General features: G+C 45.7%; 1 protein-coding gene across 1 annotated transcript in view; it reads right to left on the bottom strand.

The window, feature by feature from the left end:
- Window positions 1-20,329, bottom strand: part of Dnah8 (dynein axonemal heavy chain 8) — a 227,096-nt gene that overhangs the window by 12,609 nt on the left and 194,158 nt on the right. The window contains exons 85-87 of the mRNA XM_052744492.1: window positions 10,156-10,312; window positions 7,415-7,567; window positions 6,246-6,435 (exon numbers count right to left, since the gene is read on the bottom strand). Coding sequence (XP_052600452.1) covers window positions 6,246-6,435; window positions 7,415-7,567; window positions 10,156-10,312 — 500 coding nt within the window. The remainder of the gene's footprint in view (window positions 1-6,245; window positions 6,436-7,414; window positions 7,568-10,155; window positions 10,313-20,329) is intronic.

The raw sequence follows: 20,329 nt of genomic DNA, 5'->3' as shown, positions 1-20,329 counted from the left end.
AAAATGCTCTACAGGCTTGCCTACAGCTCGATCTTATGGAGGCATTTTCTCAATTGAGGCTCCCTCCTCTGGGATGATTCTAGCTTGTGTCAAGTTGACACACAACCATCCATCCAGCACAGCATCTATGGCCAGTCCTTCCCTGTTGTTCTTGTTATAACTGGAGAGGTGTCCAGGAACCCATCCACAGGCCCCACAGAGTCTCTCCACTGACAGACACATCCCTCCCACCTTTTCTAACCCCTGGATGGTATCCTTACAGTCCCTCTCTCTCTCCCTCTGTGCCCCCTCCTCCTTCCCTCCAGCAGCATTTGAGTGGTCTACTCTTATCGTTAAGAGAGAAAGAAAATCCTTCCTTCTCGCAAATATCCTCTGATGTATTTCTTTTCTTCAAAGTCTGATTTCTTCAGAGTTCCCAGCAAATCATCCATATAAATTCTCTTTCTCTCTCTCCCTGGCCCCCTCCACTTCCTTGATTCACTCACTCATCTTAAAATCTGACCCCTCAAGTTCCCACCTGCACCCTAGGGACTTCTATGCCAACTGTGATCTTACTGAGAAATCCATCTAGCCCTTTGGAGCTCATCTGGCTTGACCTCTGGCAGCCTCTGTTATTACTTATGACCTTCCCTTCTCTGTCTCTTCTGCGACCCGTGTGTTCCTGCTTCCCCTTTTCCAAGCTATTTGGTGGAGGGTCCAAGTTTGTGTGTTCTGGAGGATGATGCCCGAGGGGGCAGCAGAATCCTCATGAGGATGGCTTAGGGGAAAGATGGCCAGGCTGTGCATTGAGGGGGTCACGGGAGAACAGAACTTCCTACAGTGGCTGTTGACATTGAGTCAGTCACACAGAGAGATGAACAGCCACACCTGTGAGAAGAAGCGGCCGAGCCCAAAGGCAGAGCCTGCCTGGGAAAAGTCACAAAGATGGCCGAGGGGCAGGAAGAGAACCAAGGAAGGGCACAGAGGGAAGCCAAGGTCTAAAAGAGTTTACCAGCACTTACTGCTCTTAGGGAGGTACAGAGGACTGGAGTTCGGTTCCCAGAACCTACAACCTATAATTCCACCTTGAGGAGGGGTATCAGATGCCCCCTTCTGGCCTGTGTGGACACCAGCATGCACGTGGCACGAGAGAGAGAGAGAGAGAGAGAGAGAGAGAGAGAGAGAGAGAGACAGAGAGACAGAGAGAGAGAGAGAGACAGAGAGAGAGAGAGAGACAGAGAGAGACAGAGAGAGACAGAGAGAGACAGAGAGAGACAGAGAGACAGAGACAGACAGAGACAGAGACAGAGACAGACAGAGACAGATAAAGAGACAGAGACAGAGACAGAGAGAATCCAGACTTGACATCCTAGCTACAGTCAAGGGAATGAAGTCAGCAGAAATGTCATTAGGTGGATGCAGGTGGCCTTGGAGAGAGTGACTTTGGTAGTTTCTGATGGCTGGCCCAATTACAAGGGACTAAATCATTGGTAGCCATGGGCAAGACTAGGATTTTAGGAGATGTGGCCGTGACTATGACCAAGGCCAGTGCCTAAAGGCTCCTCTCGGCCAAAGGCAGGCAGAAGCGCCTGTCACCCCCGCAGAGGCTTTTCACTGAGTGCAGCGGGTCCCTCTGCAGGAGCACGAGGAAACAGCCAAAGAACTGACACGAGACAAGAAGCTTCTCCTGGTTCCTTTCCAATCCCGAAAGTCTATTAACCCTTGGCCCACTCTCCACCTTGACAAACAGCAGCTCTTGGAGCTGTTCTCAAAAAGAGCATTCTGAATTGCATTGCTCTGAAAACACTCTCTCTCGAACACACACACACACACACACACACACACACACACACACACACACACACACACGGTGGGGAGGGGCAAGAAAACGGGACAAAAATGACCCATCTCTTTGCTTCGGCGACAGCCCTTCTAGGTGAAAAATCTTGGTTGACGTGAACGAGAAAGTTGGTATTGATATCTGCCGCAAGTGACCGGTATGGCTTAGGGAGACACAGGAACCAAAACAAAGGTATCTAAATGGCACCAAGCTCCAGACTGAATTAAGCATTTGGAAAATGATTGTTGCTGTGGGGTTCAATCTAATACAGAGGTGCGAGGCCCAGGGAGCATGGCCAGCCTCCACCATCATGTCATTAGCACACCTATGAGTCATTCCCAGCATTAAACGACAAAATGTGACTATTAATTTGAAGGCATCACAAAGGAGTCGGTGTCTGAGCTTGAAGTCCGCCTCCCTATATTTCATCCCTACTGGTTTAGACACATCCCCATATACAGGGGACACACACACACCAGAATACAAATCATGTGTACATAATGCCCTGAGAATGGTATAGGGGGCAGGAGGGAGACCAAAAAAATTCCTTTGAGGGCTCTGAGAATCACAGCCTTAAAGAGTTTGAGAATTCCATTTGCTCAAACCTGCCAGGGCAAGCTAATGAAAGAAACAGGCTCTCCGGGTCTGCAGGATCCAGTGGAGAGTACCCCCACCCAGTGAAGACACAGTGCCATCAAGACAAACAGAACAGGGTCACCGATGCGGCGCGCTTGACCATTTTAATCATCCAGTCTAATTGTCCACGTGGCTGAGCTCATCAATGGCCACAGAAATAATTGTGAAGGGGCCTGAAAATACCAGGTGAGGCTCTGTAGTGTATGACTCAGCCTCTTCAAATATGCCAGACCAAAAATAAAATAAAATAAAATAAAAATCAAGCCAGTCACAAGACAAGTGAGGGATGCTGCAAACAGTGCTGGCTGGGATGTTGACAGGATGGGGTGGGTGGGATGGGGGGGTGCGGGGGTGCGGGGGGGGTGGGGGGTTGTGGGAGGGGGGCAAATGAAGGACGTCACCTGTCGTTATGGTAGCACGGACCTCAAGTCACCTAAGTCTGAGAAGAACGGGCCTGATGGGAAATATACCACACACAGAGTAAGATACCCAAGACAGAAGTATTATGAGGTGATAAAAATGTTCACATGTGAATAAATTTAATTTAAATTCATTCCGTTCATTTATCGTGGGGGGTGCACGACACAGGACACAGGTGTGGGGGTCAAAGGACAACTTACTGCAGTTTATTCTCTTTCCACAGTGTGGGTCCTGCAGTTTGAATTCAGGTCGTCAGCCTTGGCAGCAAGGGCCTTTACCCTCTGAGCTCACTTGCCAGGCCTCAAACTCCTTGGAGTTGTGGTAAACTTTACCCTCTTTGTGGACAGCACAAATGTGTGCTTTTTTACTTAAATGTGTGGGGTGTTATTTTTAACGCCATCCCCTTAAATGTTTTGAACTAAAAGAATGCGGTGATTTTTATCGCAGTGACTTGGGAAGAAGACGCAAGACTCGGGAGGTGAGTTCCTACTGGAGGATCCATTGTTAATGTCGGAGAACCCGGATCTGTTCGGACACTGCCTGCAGACCCACGTCAGGAGGGAAGAGGCCGAGAAGCTCTCCGTTTGTCAGATATGACCAACTGATGTGGAACGGGAAAGTAATTTGTCCCTTCTGCCAGGAGGAGGAAAAGGAAGCATGGATGTGATTTCTGTGCAGAAAGAGGTGACCTCCAGGCTGCTAAGCAGCAAGAAGAAAGCGATCATAGATAAGGGTGTGGGTGTGTGAGACTGTGTGTGTCTGCAAAGGGTAGGGTGCTGGCTTGAATTCAGCATGGACTTTCTAAGATGCAGCCTTGAGAGAAACCATCAAGAGTCTCCCATGGACGCAGAAGTAAAGGATGAAAAAGGGTTTTGTCTTGTTGGTGGGTGGTACCGACATGCCCATCTATATTCAAATTTTTCAAAAAGAATTTAGGGGCTACTGAGATTACTCAGTGGTTCAGAGCACTGGCTATTCTTATAGAAGATCCAGGCTTAGTGCCTAATAACTACACTGAGTGGCTTCCAACTGCCTGTAACTACAGCTTTGGTGAGCCAACACTCTCTGTGGGCACCTGCCCACAGGTGGTGCACTTACATGCACTCAGGCCCACACGTATACACGTAAAATAAGAATAAATCTTTAAAATATTTATTTTTTAGTTTTAATTATGTGTGTATTTGTATCTGTGCACGTGGGTACAGTGCCTGCGGAGGCCAGAAGAGGGCATCAGATACCCTGGATCTATTACTCTGTGTAACTTGTGGAGGTAGAAATAGCCATGGTTCATGCTATAAATTGAGAAAATGTTAAGGCACTTGGAAATGCATGGAGCAGAAACTGGCAAGATTGCTCAGTAAGTATAGCACTTGCTGAGCAAGCCTTATGACCTGAGTTCAATCCTCACAAGCCACATCAAGATAGGAGAGAACCAATTCCACAAAGTTGTCCTGACTCTCCCTACACACAATGGCATATATGCCCCCCCCCCTCACACACACACACACACACACACACACACACACACACACACTAATTAATTCATCTAAAAAAGAATGTACATCCAACAAATGAACACATATACACAGAGGACAAAGGAATGCATGCTTTAAAGGCATGATAGTTGCTTAAATTCTACTTCTAAGAAGTAACTGAGTGTACAGAGTGTACTGCTCAGTAGATTGTCACCAAGGAAAGAGCCATGTCACCCACATGCAGGGTGAGAAACAGTACATCCCAGACCCCAGGAAGTCCTGCTGTGCCTTCATAAAAGGGGAGACCATGATCCTGTCTTCCATCACCCTGCATTCACTGTGCCCATCCTTGGCCTTCGTACAGATGGGCTCCTACAGGGTGCTGCAGTTTCCACTGGGTTGCCTTCACTCAACATTATTTATGAGTTTACCCATATTGCTGTATGTAGCAGTGATTCCTCTCAAATCAGTAAGAATGGATGCTTCTTTTTTTTTTTCTTTCTGAGACAGGATTTCTCTGTGTAACAGCCCTGGCTGTCCTGGAACTCACTGTGTAGACCAGGCTGGCCTCAAACTCGCAGAGAGACCCACCTGTTTCTGCCTCCCGAGTGCTGGGATTAAAGGTGTGCGCCATCACGGCCCAGCTTGAATGAATGCTTCTTAACTCACTGACAGGTGAAGCTATTGGAGTTCCAAGCATATAGACATCCAAATCCCTTCCTCTAGCTGAGAATGATTTGAAGTAAAACTACCTACACCGTGATGACACAAAATGTTGCTAGCTCTCTAGACCCTACAAGCTCCATGACATCAAGTCAACAACTTTCTCGGAGAATGTTTCTAAAATGCAGGAATGGATGACGCAGAACAGCAGTGTGCTTTCAGGGAGAGGGGAGAAAGAACCCTCTACCCTCTACCCCTACCCTCCCGGCCAAAGCTCACTCAATTTTTTCCAAGCTTAATTTTCTAACCTAAATGAGCAATTTGGGGCACATCTCCAGAGTCTCATACTTTGCCTTTATTTTATTTATTATCCATTATTTGTGTGTGTGGGCACGTTACAGTGTGTGCACATATGAATGGTGGTCAAAGGTCAATGTCAGGCATCTTCCTCTATTTCCACCTTATTTTTCAACATTTTAGGGATCTCTTTATTTTTATTTTATGTATATGAGTGTTTTGCTGGATGTATGTACATCACATGTGGACCCGGTTCAAGCAGAGGTCAGGAGAGCATGTTGGGTCCCCTGGAGCTGAAGCTACAGATGGTTGTGAACCACTGTGTGGATGCTGAGAACAAATCCTGGGTCCTTTGCAAGAGCAGCCAGTGCGAACAGTGGGGTCATCGCCCTCGCCTCATTCTCTTAGATGAAGTCTCTCACGGAACCTGGAGTGTGTCTATTTGACTAGCCTGGCTGGCCACCAAGCCCCCAGAATCCTCCTGTCTGAAGCCTCCCAGCACCACCAGGACTGGATTTATTGACAGGTGCTGAGAATCAAACTCAGATCCTCATGCCTGTATGGCAAGCACATTCCCAAATGATCTATCTCCTTAGCCCTGTTTTGACTTTCCCATCAACAGTTAAAAACTGAAGTTTGAGAGAAGATTTTTTTTTAACCCTTTCACCACAGGCCATAGCTTACTCACGAAGGTGAACAGGAAAGCGGGGGGGGGGGGGGGGGGGGGGGGAGGGGGTTTGCCACTACACAGTGGGAAGAAAGTGACAGAAAGGATTTTAAAGGCTTCTGTGTATTCTTGGACCTCTGGAAGGCTGTACCCAGCACCTGCCAGCTGTAGGACCACACGGCTTTATGGAGTATACCTTCAGCATGCAATGCTGCCATCCAGCTGCTCATGAACTTCTAAGTCAGCCCACTCCCCTGGGAGCACCTACCTTGGGGGTTAAAGAAACCAGTCATCCAGAACACGTTAGGCCTCCCTTCAAATATCCACGTTGAAAACTGAGAGTTCCTCTCCAGAAGCTCAGTGAACCAGAAGCCGAGGGTGGAGGAATCCCAGGACACCCTCTTCCAGAGCTGAGGTATGCGAGCATCGTACATGTTGTCCAGCGCATCTCTCAAGTTCTGAAGAAGACAAGGGTAAGATGTGTGACTAAGGAAGTGGGAGACATGGCTAGGCACCAAAGATCACATGTTTCTCTTGCAGAGAACCTGAGTTTGGTTCCCAGCATCCGTGTCAAGTGGCTCATGACTACCTGCAATTCCAGCTTCAGGGGGTCAACGCCCTCTTCTGGCCTCCACAGGCACCTGTGCTCATGTGCATATACTACACACAGACACACAGACACACAGACATATACATGATTAAAATGGAAAATCATATCTTTTAAAAATAGTGGCTTTGTGAGCTGGAGATGGCTCAGCAGTTAAGAGTACCTGCTGCTCTTTTGGAGGACCTGGGTTCGGTTCCCAGCACCCACATGGTGGCTCACAATTGTCTGTAACTCTAGTTCCAGGGGATATGGTACCCTCCTCTAGTATCAGTAGGTACTGCACATATATAGTGCATGTACATATATGCAGGCAAAACACTCATACATAAAAATATGAATAAATATTAAAAAATAATGGCTTTAGAAATACATGAATAGGAAACATTATTGAGGAGCTGGGAAGATAGTTCTGTTAGTAAACTGATTACCTTTCAAGAATGAGGACCTGAGACTCTCAGAACCCACATAAAAATATCTGAGTGTGGGAGTGTGCATTATAATCCCAGTACTGGAGAGGCAGAGACAAGAGGATCTCTAGTGATCACTGGCCAGATCACTGGGTGAGACACAGGTCCCAGCGAGAGACTGCCTCACAAGTAAAAGTGTCTGTCTCTGTGAGTTCAAGGCCAGCCTGGTCTATAGAGCTAGTTCTAGGACATCCAGGGCTGAGACCCTGTTTCAAAAAACAAACAAATAAATAAATAGTGACTGAGGAATGACATTTGAGGTTGTCAAAGAAAGAAAGAAAGAAAGAAAGAAAGAAAGAAAGAAAGAAAGAAAGAAAGAAAGAAAGAAAGAAAGAGAGGAAACCAGAAGAGGGAGGCGCTTACCTCACTCATGATGATTGTCCCTTCAATAGCCAATTTGAGATCACTCAGGCTACTTCGGAGTATGGAAATGACTTTCTGCATTCTGTCAATCTCTTGTCTAAGAAATATGTTCATTGAATTAAGGTGTCCCATCTTCATCAGCCGAGCTTTCACCTAAAACAAAGGATAGCATACAATAATTTTTTTTAGAGAGTCGTTCATCATTTCCCTTCCAAATGACCTCTCCCATTCTCTATTCTTTCTCTTTCTCTGGCTGAGTCTCCACTAGACCCAATGAACTAGAAACTATCTCTTGCAGAACCAGACTGGCTGTTAAATCTCCCATTTTCTGAGCTTCAAAAACTTCTGTTCAACTTAAATGATTTTTATATCCTACTGATTGCACTTAGTTGATAATTGGAAATGTTCTTTAAAAAGCTGAAATAAAATCGTACCTATTTCCTCTTTCAAATGTATTAAGTGTCAGCTCAATATTCTTTTGCAATCTAACCTTCACAAGAGTACAGCAGGACTTTTTGTTCCCATTACCCTTACAGAGTTGTTATTAGAAATGTCACAAAAAGTTAATACAGCCCAAATCTTTACAGAACAGTTACCGGTGAATACAATTAACTGCAGATCATGGTTGCCTCAGCTATGGAGGCTAAAAATGGCTTTCCCTAATCTAATCAGTGAAAATATTTGGCTTCGTGGGAGAGCCACTAAGTGACCTATCACTTGTTCCTGTTGGCATATCATTTATTGACCACATGAAAGAGATCAATACCAAAGCCTCCCATGGTGGGAACTATAAAATATAATGATTAATTAATTAATAAGCCAATATACATTCACATTTCGGTTTAGTGACACATGCCAAGAAGAGATTGACTACAGAAACCAGCAGGAACCCATGAGAGGTCTTGAACTTTCTGATGGCCACAGTCCAAGAGGTTCTGGGAGTGGAAGGGTGATGGAGACACAAAGTAGAAGATGTGACCCAAGGAGGACTCCAAAGAACCATGAGGAGGCTAGCAGCTGAGGGACCCTCTTGCCTACAGCCCTTCCTGTGCCATGGGATGGTAAAGTTCTTCCAGCTGCAAGCATCTCCACTGTACAGCAGCTGTGACATCCCCAGGGAGTCACGGATGAACAGAGAAAACAACTGCATAAAAGCCACTGGCCTGAGTGGGGCCACCTGAGCAGGGCAGAGCAGATAACACCAACATCACAATCCCGCCAACCAGTGGAGGACCAGGGCTCTCAGTCCCACATACTAACTTCTGGGTGTCTCCAACTCCATCATTTACATTTTTAAAAAAAGTGTGTGTGTGTGTGTGTGTGTGTGTGTGTGTGTGTGTGTGTGTGTGCACGCATTGTATGTGCATGTATGGGTGTGTATCTCCAGCAGTCAGAAGATTCCCCAGGACTGAAGTTACAAGTGGTTTTGAGTTGCCCTACATGGGTCCTGGGAACGGAACCCAGGTCCTCTGTCAGAGCTGCCAAGTGTTCTAAACCAATGAGCCACCTCTCCAGTCTCTAAATTTTAGCACCTAAAAACCTTCGTTTTATTTTATTTTATTAAGAACTAGGATCTCAGGCTGGCATTAAACTTGCGATAGAGCTAAGGACGACTTTGAACTTCTGATGCTCCTGCCTCGACCTCCTGAGTGCTAGGATTACAGGTGTGCACCACCACACCCGGTTCATGCAGGGCTGGGAATCCAACGCAGGGCCTGATGTATGCTGGGCACACACTCTGCCAACCGAGCCACATTCCTATTGTGTTTTCAGTCTCCAGTGCTCTGCTCTGTCTCCATCCTGAACATGTCAGCCTAGGACGGCACACACAGCATCCTCTGTTCATGACGACCCTGTGGCAATTCACTCTTTGGGGAACAAGACGTTATAAAAAGACCACTTCAGTCCCACAAACAGGACATGAGGAACATCCTGGCATATATGTATGTGTACCATGCACACGCAGGTGCCTGTAGAGGTCAGAAGAAGGGAATCAGGTTCCCTGGAACTGGAGTTGTGAACCACCTGATGTGAGTGCTGAGAACTGAACCCAGGACCTCTGATAGAACAGCAAGTCCTTTTAACTGCTGAGCTGTCTCTCCAGTTCCCAGCTCCAGGTTTTAATAGAGAACCTTGTTGAGCATAACTTGGACCTATAGTCCCAGCTACTCAGGAGGCCAAGTCAGGGGGATCACTTGCACCCAAGAATTCTAGGCTGGCCCAGGCAATATATCATGACCTATTTCTTCATAATTAAAATATAATAATAATTGTAACAGAAGGGGAACACCCTAGAAAAGAGTATAATTTTAATGCTGACTATATTTCATGCATGATTATAGTTCAGCTTAAACTGTTTATTAATAAAATCAAAGACTTGCTGTGGTCTCTTGCATGCTTCTCACAATGCTTCTGGGAGCAGCTGTCTACAGTAATGGGACTCCATTTGTACTGTGGAAGCTAATGGCATAATTGGGTCTCAATTTACAGATTTCGTTTTCCAATAACATGCTTCTATCAAATACAAGAAGGGTTGGTGAGATGGCTCCAGGGGTAAAGATGCTTGCAGCCTAAACCACCTGAGTTTGATCCCTAGGACCCACACGATGGGAGGAGACAGACAACTTTTGTAGGGTGTACTCTGACCTCCACATGGATGGTATGTGGTATACGGGGGGGGGGGGGGGGGGGAGCACGCCCCACCTCCCAGGATCTCGCCCAGCAGGAAGGGTATGTCTTACCTCATGAGGCACATAGTCAGGCGGCAGCTTGCTCAGCATGTCCTCAGACAGCCTGTAGACAATGGCCTCCCGCGTCTCGCCCACACCACCACCGCTCTCTTTGGGTTGAATGTTGGTGATGGTTTCAAGGACATCAGAAGCCGTGTTACTCTGATACCTGACGGAAAGAGTGACCGACCGCTCAGAATGAGGAAGGCAAACACAGCCTTGGAGATAAGCCCCCAAGCTAAAGCGTGGGATCTCTTAAAACAAAGCCAGCTGCAAGAAAAAGGAAGGGGAGGGGGGAAAGGAGGAAAGAAAAGAAACTTCACCATCAACCTGCAGGAACGGGAACACTTGGGTTTCTGCTGGCTTCTAATATGGCGTCAAGAGCATCACAGTGGTAGTGCTTCACCTCCAGATAAAGAGATTCCTTAAGTGCCTTTGGTGACCCAAATTACCTTGACTGTCTCTTGCTTACACAGCAGCTTGCGCTGGACATGAGTACAACGTCTATCCTCCCCAGCTCAAGAACTGCGCACAAGCCATCTATCAGAATATGACAGTCCACTACATGGAACAGAACCATCTTTTTTTTTTTCCCTCGTTGGATTATGTGCTACTCAAATCTCTCTGGTCTGGTCTGTTTGGTTTTCTGGTTCCCATGGTGATCTACTGCTGTCCATCTGTCCCACCTACTCAAATGCAGCTGCCCATCTTGAAGGTTCACTCCTTGGGGCCTGAAGAGATGACTCAGTTGGTAAAGCGCTTATGGTACAAGCATGAGGAGCCGAGTTCAAATCCCCAGCACCCACATAAAATGCTGGGTACGTCAGCATAGGAAATGTCAAGGGGAGGGGACAAGAAAACAGGTCATCAGTTGCATGGGAGCTGGATGTAGGAGTGGAGATTAACTACAAACGGGTACATGGTTTCTTTCTGGGGGATAGAGATGGCCTAGATTTTCACTGTGGGGATGCTCACACAATTCTGTAAACTTACTCTATTTTTATTCTCCATTTAAACTTAGGGATTTTAAGGGTCAGATTACTTTGTTAAAAGGATTTAAAAGAAAACCAAGGAGGACAACAATAATATATCTTTGGAGAAGCACAGAAGAGTGAGCCATCATCGGGCTGCTGCTTGAGAAGATTCTAAACATCACAGTTCAGAGAGGAGAAAGGCAATTCCCTGCAAGTTTTGAAATGTAGAAAAGAATGGGCCAATGCTTGGCTGAACCTAAACAAGTACTGTAGGGTAAACAACAACTATAAGACTAGTTGTGGGGCTAAAAAACAAGATAAAATTAAAATCCTGAAATGTCAGGAGGGGAGTGCTATGGGTTAATTTTCCTTAAGAATTTATTTGCTTATTTATATCTATGTGTATATGTTAGTGTGTCTGTGTATATATACATATGTGAGGGTAGGGCTCAGAGAGGCCAGAAAGAGTGTTGGGTCCCCTGGAGCTGGACTCAGAAGCAGTTATGATCATTTAAAATAAATGTATGACTTTCAGATTTGGAGAGAGGAGAAATAGAATCGGCAAAGGGCCGAAGAGGAGGGGAAAGGGAAACAGGAAAAAAAGCGGTATAAAAATAGCAACATCTGGGACTGGGAAGATGGCTCGGCGGACGACAAGTTTGCTATGGAAGCTCGAGGTCCTGACGTTGCTCTTCAGCACTCACACTGAAAACCCGGCATGGTTCTGTGTGTCTGTAGTCCTGGTGTTGGGGGTGGAGACAGGCAGATCTCCGGGGCTCATTGGCTAGTCAGTCTAGCCAAAATGGCAAGCTCCAGGTTTAGAGAGATGTCTAAAAAATAAGGTAGATGATGATTGAGGAAGACATCCTGATGTTGACGCCTAACCTCCATACATGGGCAAGTGAACCCACAAGGCACACATGCACACACCATACACACTTGTGCACATATGCTCATACCACACACACACACACACACACACACACACACACACACACACACACGCACACACGCACACACACACTATTTTTAAAAGCAAAAGAATGGCAACATCTTATGTTGATTCTTCTTATTTTAAACAGTTTAAATATTCTTTTATATTTACTCCATATATACTCCAAATGCAATAAAGAGGTTTTTAAATAAATAATCGTGTAACTGTATTTCTAACAATAAATCCAACTAAAGACCTATAAAAAGCTATATATTTGATAAAAATGAGGAAGTAGTTCTAGCTTCATTGTTAAAGTGAGATGTCATCTAGAATTCAGAATAAAATAGGGTGCTACAAAAACCAGTTATGAACCCAGGCTGGTTCATGTCTATGATCCCAGCACCTGGCAGGCTGAGGCAGGAAAACAGTCATGAGCCTAAGTCCAACCTGGTGTTCATAGCGGGTTCCAGCATACTCCAGACTACAGAGACCCTATCTCAGACAACAACAAACCCACAAAACCAAACAAACAAGAAAGCAAACAAAACAAGTAACTAGGCTCCTATCTTTATTTATTTAGTATTTTGTGTAGAGGTACTAAAAAGGTATATTTTAGAATATAGAAGGGTCTAGAAGCATATTTTGACAGTGGTATTTCTGCATGATAAGCTTTTTCTATAACCATTACTTTTTCTTTCATATTCTTCTGTATTGTTTAGTCTCAGAAGGTATGACTTTCAAGATGGTGTACTAGGAACATATGATTTTATAACAAAATTGCCAAACCATCTTCTGTTTTAGAAATAGACACCCTCCTACCTCCATAGGCAAAGCCCATCTCAAGTGCAAAGAACTTGTCAGAGATGATTCAATGGCACATGTTTGGGGGACATTAAAACACACCTTACAAACCACACCAGCCAGAAAGGCCCTCAGCTGACGGCTGATGTTTTTCTTCACATAAGGGAGAGAATGACACCATTTTCTCTCAGCATTCCTAAGCGTGAATTAAACATCCTTCTGTGGAACCCGATGCAGTAACTGTCAGACACCCAAGGAGCTCCTGATAGCAGTATCCTGCTTTCCACTTGTGGAGGAACTGTGTTCTCTAGGAACCAAAGGATCCTGCAGAGCCGGGGTTTGACCTCCTTTGTGAATGGAGTTGAAGAGAAGGACATGACCCTGTCTCCAGCATTTCTATTTGACATGATGAACAGGTACAATACCACATGTGGACCCAGACATGTATGCAACCTTACAGGAAGTTGTAACCACAGTAAATGCACATGGCATCACATTTTATACACTGGGCTTTCTGTCCGTGTGGTCGCTGTAAGAGTGCTCATGTTAGAATGAACGTTTGGAAATTGTCTCCATCTTACCCTTTACATATGTGAATTTCAAAATAAGAGGGTTTTTTTTGTTTTGTTTTGTTTTTGTTTTTGTTTTTGTTTTTTGAGACAGGGTTTCTTTGTGTAGCTTTGTGCCTTTCCTGGATCTTGCTCTGTAGACCAAGCTGGCCTCAAACTCACAGAGATCCACCTGCCTCTGCCTCCCGAGTGCTGGGATTAAAGGCGTGCATAAAAAATAAATACTTGTTATTTGCATCCATGTGTGTGTATGTCTGCCTGTGTGTGTGTAATGCCAATGGAGGCCAGAAGAGGGCATCAGGTTCCCTGGAGCTGGAGTAATAGGAAGTTGTGACCTGCCTGACATGGGTGCTGGGAGGCAATCTCAGGTCTTCTGGAAGAAAAGCAAGCACTTCTAACCACCTAGCCATCTCTCCAGTCCCCAAAGTTGATTGTTAATAAATGAAAATTTATTACTTAAACCTATTTTGTGTGTGTGTGTGTGTGTGTGTGTGTGTGTGTGTGAGAGAGAGAGAGAGAGAGAGAGAGAGAGAGAGAGAGAGAGAGAGAGAGAGAACCCTACTTAGATATTGGAGGTTTTAGAATGTATCAAAATACATTTATTTTAACAGTGGAAAAAGGAATCTAGGGAACACACATGTAACCGAACACAGGAGGAAGGAAAGAAACACTCTAATAAAGTGGTTCAGATAGCATCTGCAAGCCGTTCCTGAATTTGGAGTGCAATCCGTGTGTGTGTGTGTGTGTGTGTGTGTGTGTGTGTGTGTGTGTGTGTGTGTGTGTGTGTGGTTGCTTCTCTTGACATATAACAACAGTACCGGTCACAATTCAAGTTTAAACGTCATATAAAGTCTAAGAAAAATACGAGTAACTCGGGCAAAGTCTATGCAGACGGCTGCGGAGTCAACGGAGGGAAATGCGTCACAGCCTGATATCTACGAGTTTTTACCCCCGGGGTTTCAGACATTCAGATCTGTGTGTGATTCACACGAGTCCATCACCTCCCTCTGGGGGTAGGTACAGTAAAGACAAAGGACGTGATGAATCACTCTCAGAGAAATGGAGAGGCCACCACGGCTGACACACTACAGAGCACTGCTCAATATCACAACCCCCCACTTTCTCCTGAACATCCTGCATGCACACTTCCCCACGCCCCTAGAGCCCTCTGTGTCCTACACTAAACACTTCCAAGGCAGATCTACCGTCCTCATTCGCCTCTGCCCCCACCTGAACTGTCCCTAACATCTTCGCTGCTGGCCACCTAGAATCCTCAGACGTGGCTTCCTCTGGCGGAACTTCCAGGTGCTCTTGGCTCCCAAGCTCTGCTGCCTCATCACTTCCAGCATCCATTCCCATCCTCTCCCCTACTGTTTTCAAAAGATTCCTTTTATTTTTATTTAGGTGTGTTTGGGCGTGCGTGCACACCTGTCTGCGGGTGCCTGTGGATGGCATCAGATCCCCGGGAGCCCGAATTACAGGTGGTTGTAAACCGCCCAGTGTGGGTGCTAGAAACCAAACTCGGGGCCTCTACAAAGAGCAGCGAGTCCTCTTAACTGCTGGTCCATCCCTCCAGCCTCCCTACCACCTACAGAATTAGCCCAGACTCTTTCCCTAATATACCAACCTTCAGAAACTGCCTGGGTCACACCTCCTCTCTGTTGGCACTGCTCCCCACACTCTGAATGAGCTGGACATTTTGGATGTCCTGACGTTTTTATTTCTTCACCCCACTCCGTGATTGCTCCATACACGGCGTCTTGGTCCTTACTGCCCACTGTATTCTTCCCCGTGTTCCCTCCTTCTCTCCCGTGATGAAGCTGCCTCCCCACAACAGCACGTCCTCTAACGCACAACTGGAATATGGCCTCTGCTGTTGGCTGTCTTTGATCTCTAAAATTGGGATTTATTGGAGTTTTGGTTTCTTTTTTTTTTTTTTTTTTTTTTTTTTTGCCTGTATGGGGCATATACACCATGGCAATGTATATGTAACCTGATTTTAGAGTTTATCAGATTGTCTTACGTATTTACCCTCCATCCGTTTCCCTAATAGACAATGAACTCGGAGGATGAGAACTGCGTCTTCCTCATTTTCACGTTCCCAAGCTGCCCAGACAGTAAGTTCTCAATAAATATTTGTTTGTTGAACTGAAGCCAGTTGGTTAGAATCTTATTAAACTTCAAATACAAAGGAGAGCAATTCTCCAATATTTAAAGGGCATGAAAATTTAATTATCTGCCCCGTCTTATGGTAAACATTTAGAGCATTATTACTACAAGTTTTTCCACTTCCTGACATTTCTCCACCTAAAACAAGAGATGAAAAACATGGACGCACATATATATATATATGTATATATATATATATATATATATATACACACACACATATAAAAAGGTAAATATATATCATTGGTTCCTTAACTGTTAGTAGTTTAAATTCGTGTTTTCATAGGCTTTTCCTCCTCCCTCCGAGTTATCTGGACTTTTCTCATATTTTACATGGCTTTCAAAAACCCGTATATTGTGCCATACTTCAAAATTCAAGGAATGGATTGCAAACATCTTTACATGTTATCCCTCCAAACCACAGGGGAATCAGAGAGTCGAATTTCAAAACGAAGGAAGCTATTTTGTAATTATATCATCAACACGGATCTTCTATTGCTAAAGAAAGAAGCCCACAGTAAATTTCCATTCTTGCTAAGAAGGTCATTCTGTCCTGCCTGGTCTATCTACAAATAAAATGTGGAATGACCTGCTGTGTCTGAGGGCCTGTAGGAGCTCTCTCAGCTGTCTTAAGCCCGCTCTGCACACCAGCGACAGCTGTGTACGCCACCATGGGCAGGCCATCCTGTTTTCTGAGGGCTCTGGTAAGTCCACGGGAGCCCCCGGATGAGGAACCTGATGGAAAGGCTGCAGCTGCCTCTGCTACACCTCCCTACAAAACCACTTTCACGGTGGATAATTTTATTCTTTTATGAGGCTAAGAAGAGTCCTCAAAACACAGGTATTACTAAGGACCCCTCAAGAGTTGACCCACTTTAGATGACAGCAAGCCAAGCACCCAGGTCCCTTCATCACCCATTTTATTAGACAGAGAATACCATTCCCTAGCATTCCAGGGTTGTACGATGTACAGCTCCTTTTCCACAATGTGATTTTATGTTTGCAAAGATACAAAAGGCAAAGCACCTAGTCAGCTGGCTCGGAGGGAGAATTGCAAATCCCTCGCCTCTCCGTGCCTCAAAAGCCCAAGGGCTTTAGGGAAAACAGTCTCCACAGATGCTCTGAGATGAAGCATGAAGACTGTCATGATCCTGAGTTACTTCTTGGAGATTTGTCTTTGGAGTAAAGGCAAGAAAAGAAGCTATTCGGCCACTGTAGCTTAGTGGTTCAGGGAGCTGGAAGTCGAAAATAACAAAAATGCAAAGCCATTCAAAGACAGCACTGCCTATAAAATAAACAATCAAACACCTAATGAGGTATCAGCGCACAGTTATTTCCAGATCATCACATGAAATATCAATGAGCATAATTTAAAAAAAAATCTAAAACTCAAAAATTGCCAGTTAATTACAAAAGGAGCATGTTTACATTTGCCCTGCATAGGAATGAATGGAAAAGTTGTAATGAGGCACTTGATAAATTTCGGAAGGTAGAAAAATATGCATAACCCACTAATGAGAAAAAGAGCCAAAATAAATAACTGCTTCTGACATCGAGATAGAGGAATTTGCGGAGTCTTTGGTACCTTATAAATCTAGATAATAAAATGTGAATACACTGTGCATTTTTATAGCGTCTGTCACCAAGATATCTACCCTCTTGGGAGAGATTTTACTTATTTTAAAGCATTTAATTCAGTGTGATTCCCCCACCACCACCTTCTGAGATTCAGAAACAAAGACCAAGGAGGAAGACCTGTGGTGCCCTTCTACAAATTTCTCTCCTTAGAGATTTATGGATGTGAACTTCAGAAGGCAGATCCTCATAAACAGGGGGCAATTCTTCACCACGGTCCATGACACCCATGGGACTACGGAGAAGCAAGATTACTGTTGAACGGCATGGCCAGGCAGATAAAGCGGTGATCCCTCTGGCTGGGAACATCCACACAGACTGACTAAGCCACTGCTTTGTAGAGTCCTTCCTGTCTCAGGGCTTCAACCACTGCCTCAGCACACCCCACACGGGACTCTAACTTCCCCTCACAAGCTGTCCCCTTCTCGAAGCCTACGTTATCTCCACCCTTCCCGACTGGAGATGGCAGCAGCACCTTAGATCACACCATTTTACACAGACCTCGAAGAACTGAGACTGGCTGGGGTGGGAAAGGAGAGGCTGTCCTTGGGAAACTGTGTCCCTTACCGTTTACTGCCTCCTGGTGGCCGCTGGGGGACAACCAGGGAGCAGGAGGCAGGAGCAAATGAAAAAATAAAACATTATCCTTTAAGAGCAGGAGACTCTGGGATAGGATTCTAGTCACCAGACATTCAGGGTCTAGAGAAAGGAAGAATTAGGCCCAAAACAGTGACCAGGAAACCTTCCAAACACAGAGCTGTGGGACGCAGCAGGAAATAGAAATGGGGGATAAAGCGCAGACGGGAAGGGACTAAGGATGGGAGAACCCCAAGGAGAACCAAATGGGAGGATGGGAATCCAGCCAGACCAGAGGAGCTAAGTGCACTGCTGTCACGGGCCAAAAGGCTTCTCCAGTGGGAAGAGTTGTCCATCAGTGGGAGAGACCCAGGGCTCTCTACCAGTTCCCTCGGAGTGTGAGAAAAGATTAAAAAGATCTTGGCACCATTTGGGGAGAAGCTAGCTTAGGCTTCCTGGAGTGAGCTGGCCAGAGGGCTTCCCACACCCTCTCTACCACCCATCAGCAGCAATGAATGAACATAGGCTATAGAAGAAAGTTCTAGACCTTGCTCCATACTCAGGGAATCCCATCAAATCTGTTTTATAACTTGCCCTGTCACTTTGGCCCATCCCACCACCATCCCTGATCCAGGCCTGCATCCACACATCCCTGGATTTACCCACTGGGTCTGGATCTCTAAGATGCTGTTTGAGGCTTCAGAGGTGCTCTAGATAAGGTTGGGGAGGTGAGAGAGATTGCATTGTGTCCTACATGCCCTGGACACTACTGAGAAAGAGAAGAGATGGAAGCGGGGGAGGGGTGTGCTGGAGGGGGTGCTGGGGGTTGGTGGTCATGGGTTCAGTTTGGGGCTTGAGTTACCTGACAGAAATCATAGACTGTGGTGTGACTTTGTTACCCCCTTTCAGCTCCTGGTGCAGATAGGTAGGGGGTCCCCGGTGAACACTTTTGAAGCGCCCCCTGTCCCTCCCCAACTCCCATCACAGACAGGTTAGTGAAGTCCTCAGTCCTCACCAGAGGAGCCTCTCTGTGCAGTGGGTGGCGGTTAACCCAGAGGCTCAGTGACTGGCCCAAACGCAGAGAAACGACAGTGGACACCGTCAACCAGCCCTAAAGCACACATCTGTATCACACCGTCTCCCTGAGACTCAGGAAACATCCAGGCAGAGGGGAGCGGGTGGTCTGAAAGAGCCAGCGGCCAGGGATGCCTGCTGCAAAAACAACGTCTTCTGGGCACTATGGGGACACCGCACTCAAGAACTCATGGCAGCTGTGGGTCCCTGCACAAGATCTGCCCAGGATCAAGCCAGTCAACACTGCAGCATGGATGGAGGGGATCATGAGGCCCCACCCACCCACAGCTAAAGAGCTCCCAGCTGAGGGCTGCTGGGGGAGGGAAAGATAATTCTGGGGGTGGTGGTGGTAAGCTGTTGACACTTCAGTGGGTGGCCCCACGCTCATGCCCATACTAAAGCACTAATTAGACTTAGTGGGTTCTATCAAAAAATGGACATGGGAGGGAGACACGGTAGGAGGGTGTGGGAGGGACTGGACAGGAGAACAGAGGGTTGATATGAGCAAAATACACTGTGTTCATGTATGAAATTCTGAAAGAATAAAGGAAGAAGACATGAGGTCATACTGTTACCAGAGCACTACATTAGAGAATGACCACAATCCTCATGCATTTTGCAAATTAGCCTGGTTCCTTGCCACAGTGTGCTTTTCCCATCAGTGACTGAGGACCTGTTGAGCTGAGTCCTGCTCAAGAGGAGCCCTGGTTTGTGGTGTGGTATACACCTGCGTTAATGTCAAGTTGGCCCCCCCTGGTTTCTCTGGGGATACGTTGACTAACAGTAGCAAAGTGGCTGGCCATAGTTGCTTGACAAATTATTTTAAGGGAGCTAGAATATTCCTTTTGGAGAGAGACTAGAGTGGCTGCAAGCCATTGGATTTCGGACCAAAGGCCCACAGAGCTAGAGGTATGCACACACTTCCACAATCACTTTACTGTACGTACTCGGCACTGTATGCACACATTCAAGCACAGACTACCTTGCAAAACTCCGTGTAAGCAAACACAAAAATACAGATTCAACAGATGATTTTCTTTGATAATACAATTTATAAAATTCAATTGCAAAGGGAAATAGAAGTGACTAGACATGCAAAGAAATAGCAACACTAAGAAGCACTGGGTGCTGATGGTTTCACAGGAGAACACAACTCGATTTTTAAGCACAGAAATTGTTTGAGGGATTAGGAAATACTCAATATTTTATAAAGCAAACATAACCATTGATTAGCAATGAAACTGGGTAAAGATATCTCACACACACACACACACACACACACACACACACACACACACACACACACAAGCTCTGGAGCAACATTATTCATGAGCCTTGGTATAAATATCTTCCCAGTGAATTGTTGACAGTTTACCCACGTGAAAAAAAAAAAACAAGAAAAGACCAGGAAAAAGTGGTAGTCAATTTCAAGATTGAATGGATAACTTGGATTA

Source organism: Peromyscus californicus, unplaced genomic scaffold (assembly GCF_007827085.1).
Source record: "Peromyscus californicus insignis strain IS unplaced genomic scaffold, ASM782708v3 Scaffold_19__1_contigs__length_69161282, whole genome shotgun sequence".
Lineage (NCBI taxonomy): Eukaryota > Metazoa > Chordata > Mammalia > Rodentia > Cricetidae > Peromyscus > Peromyscus californicus.
Note: the sequence above shows the minus strand (reverse complement) of the source record. Positions and strands in the feature narration are given on the sequence as shown.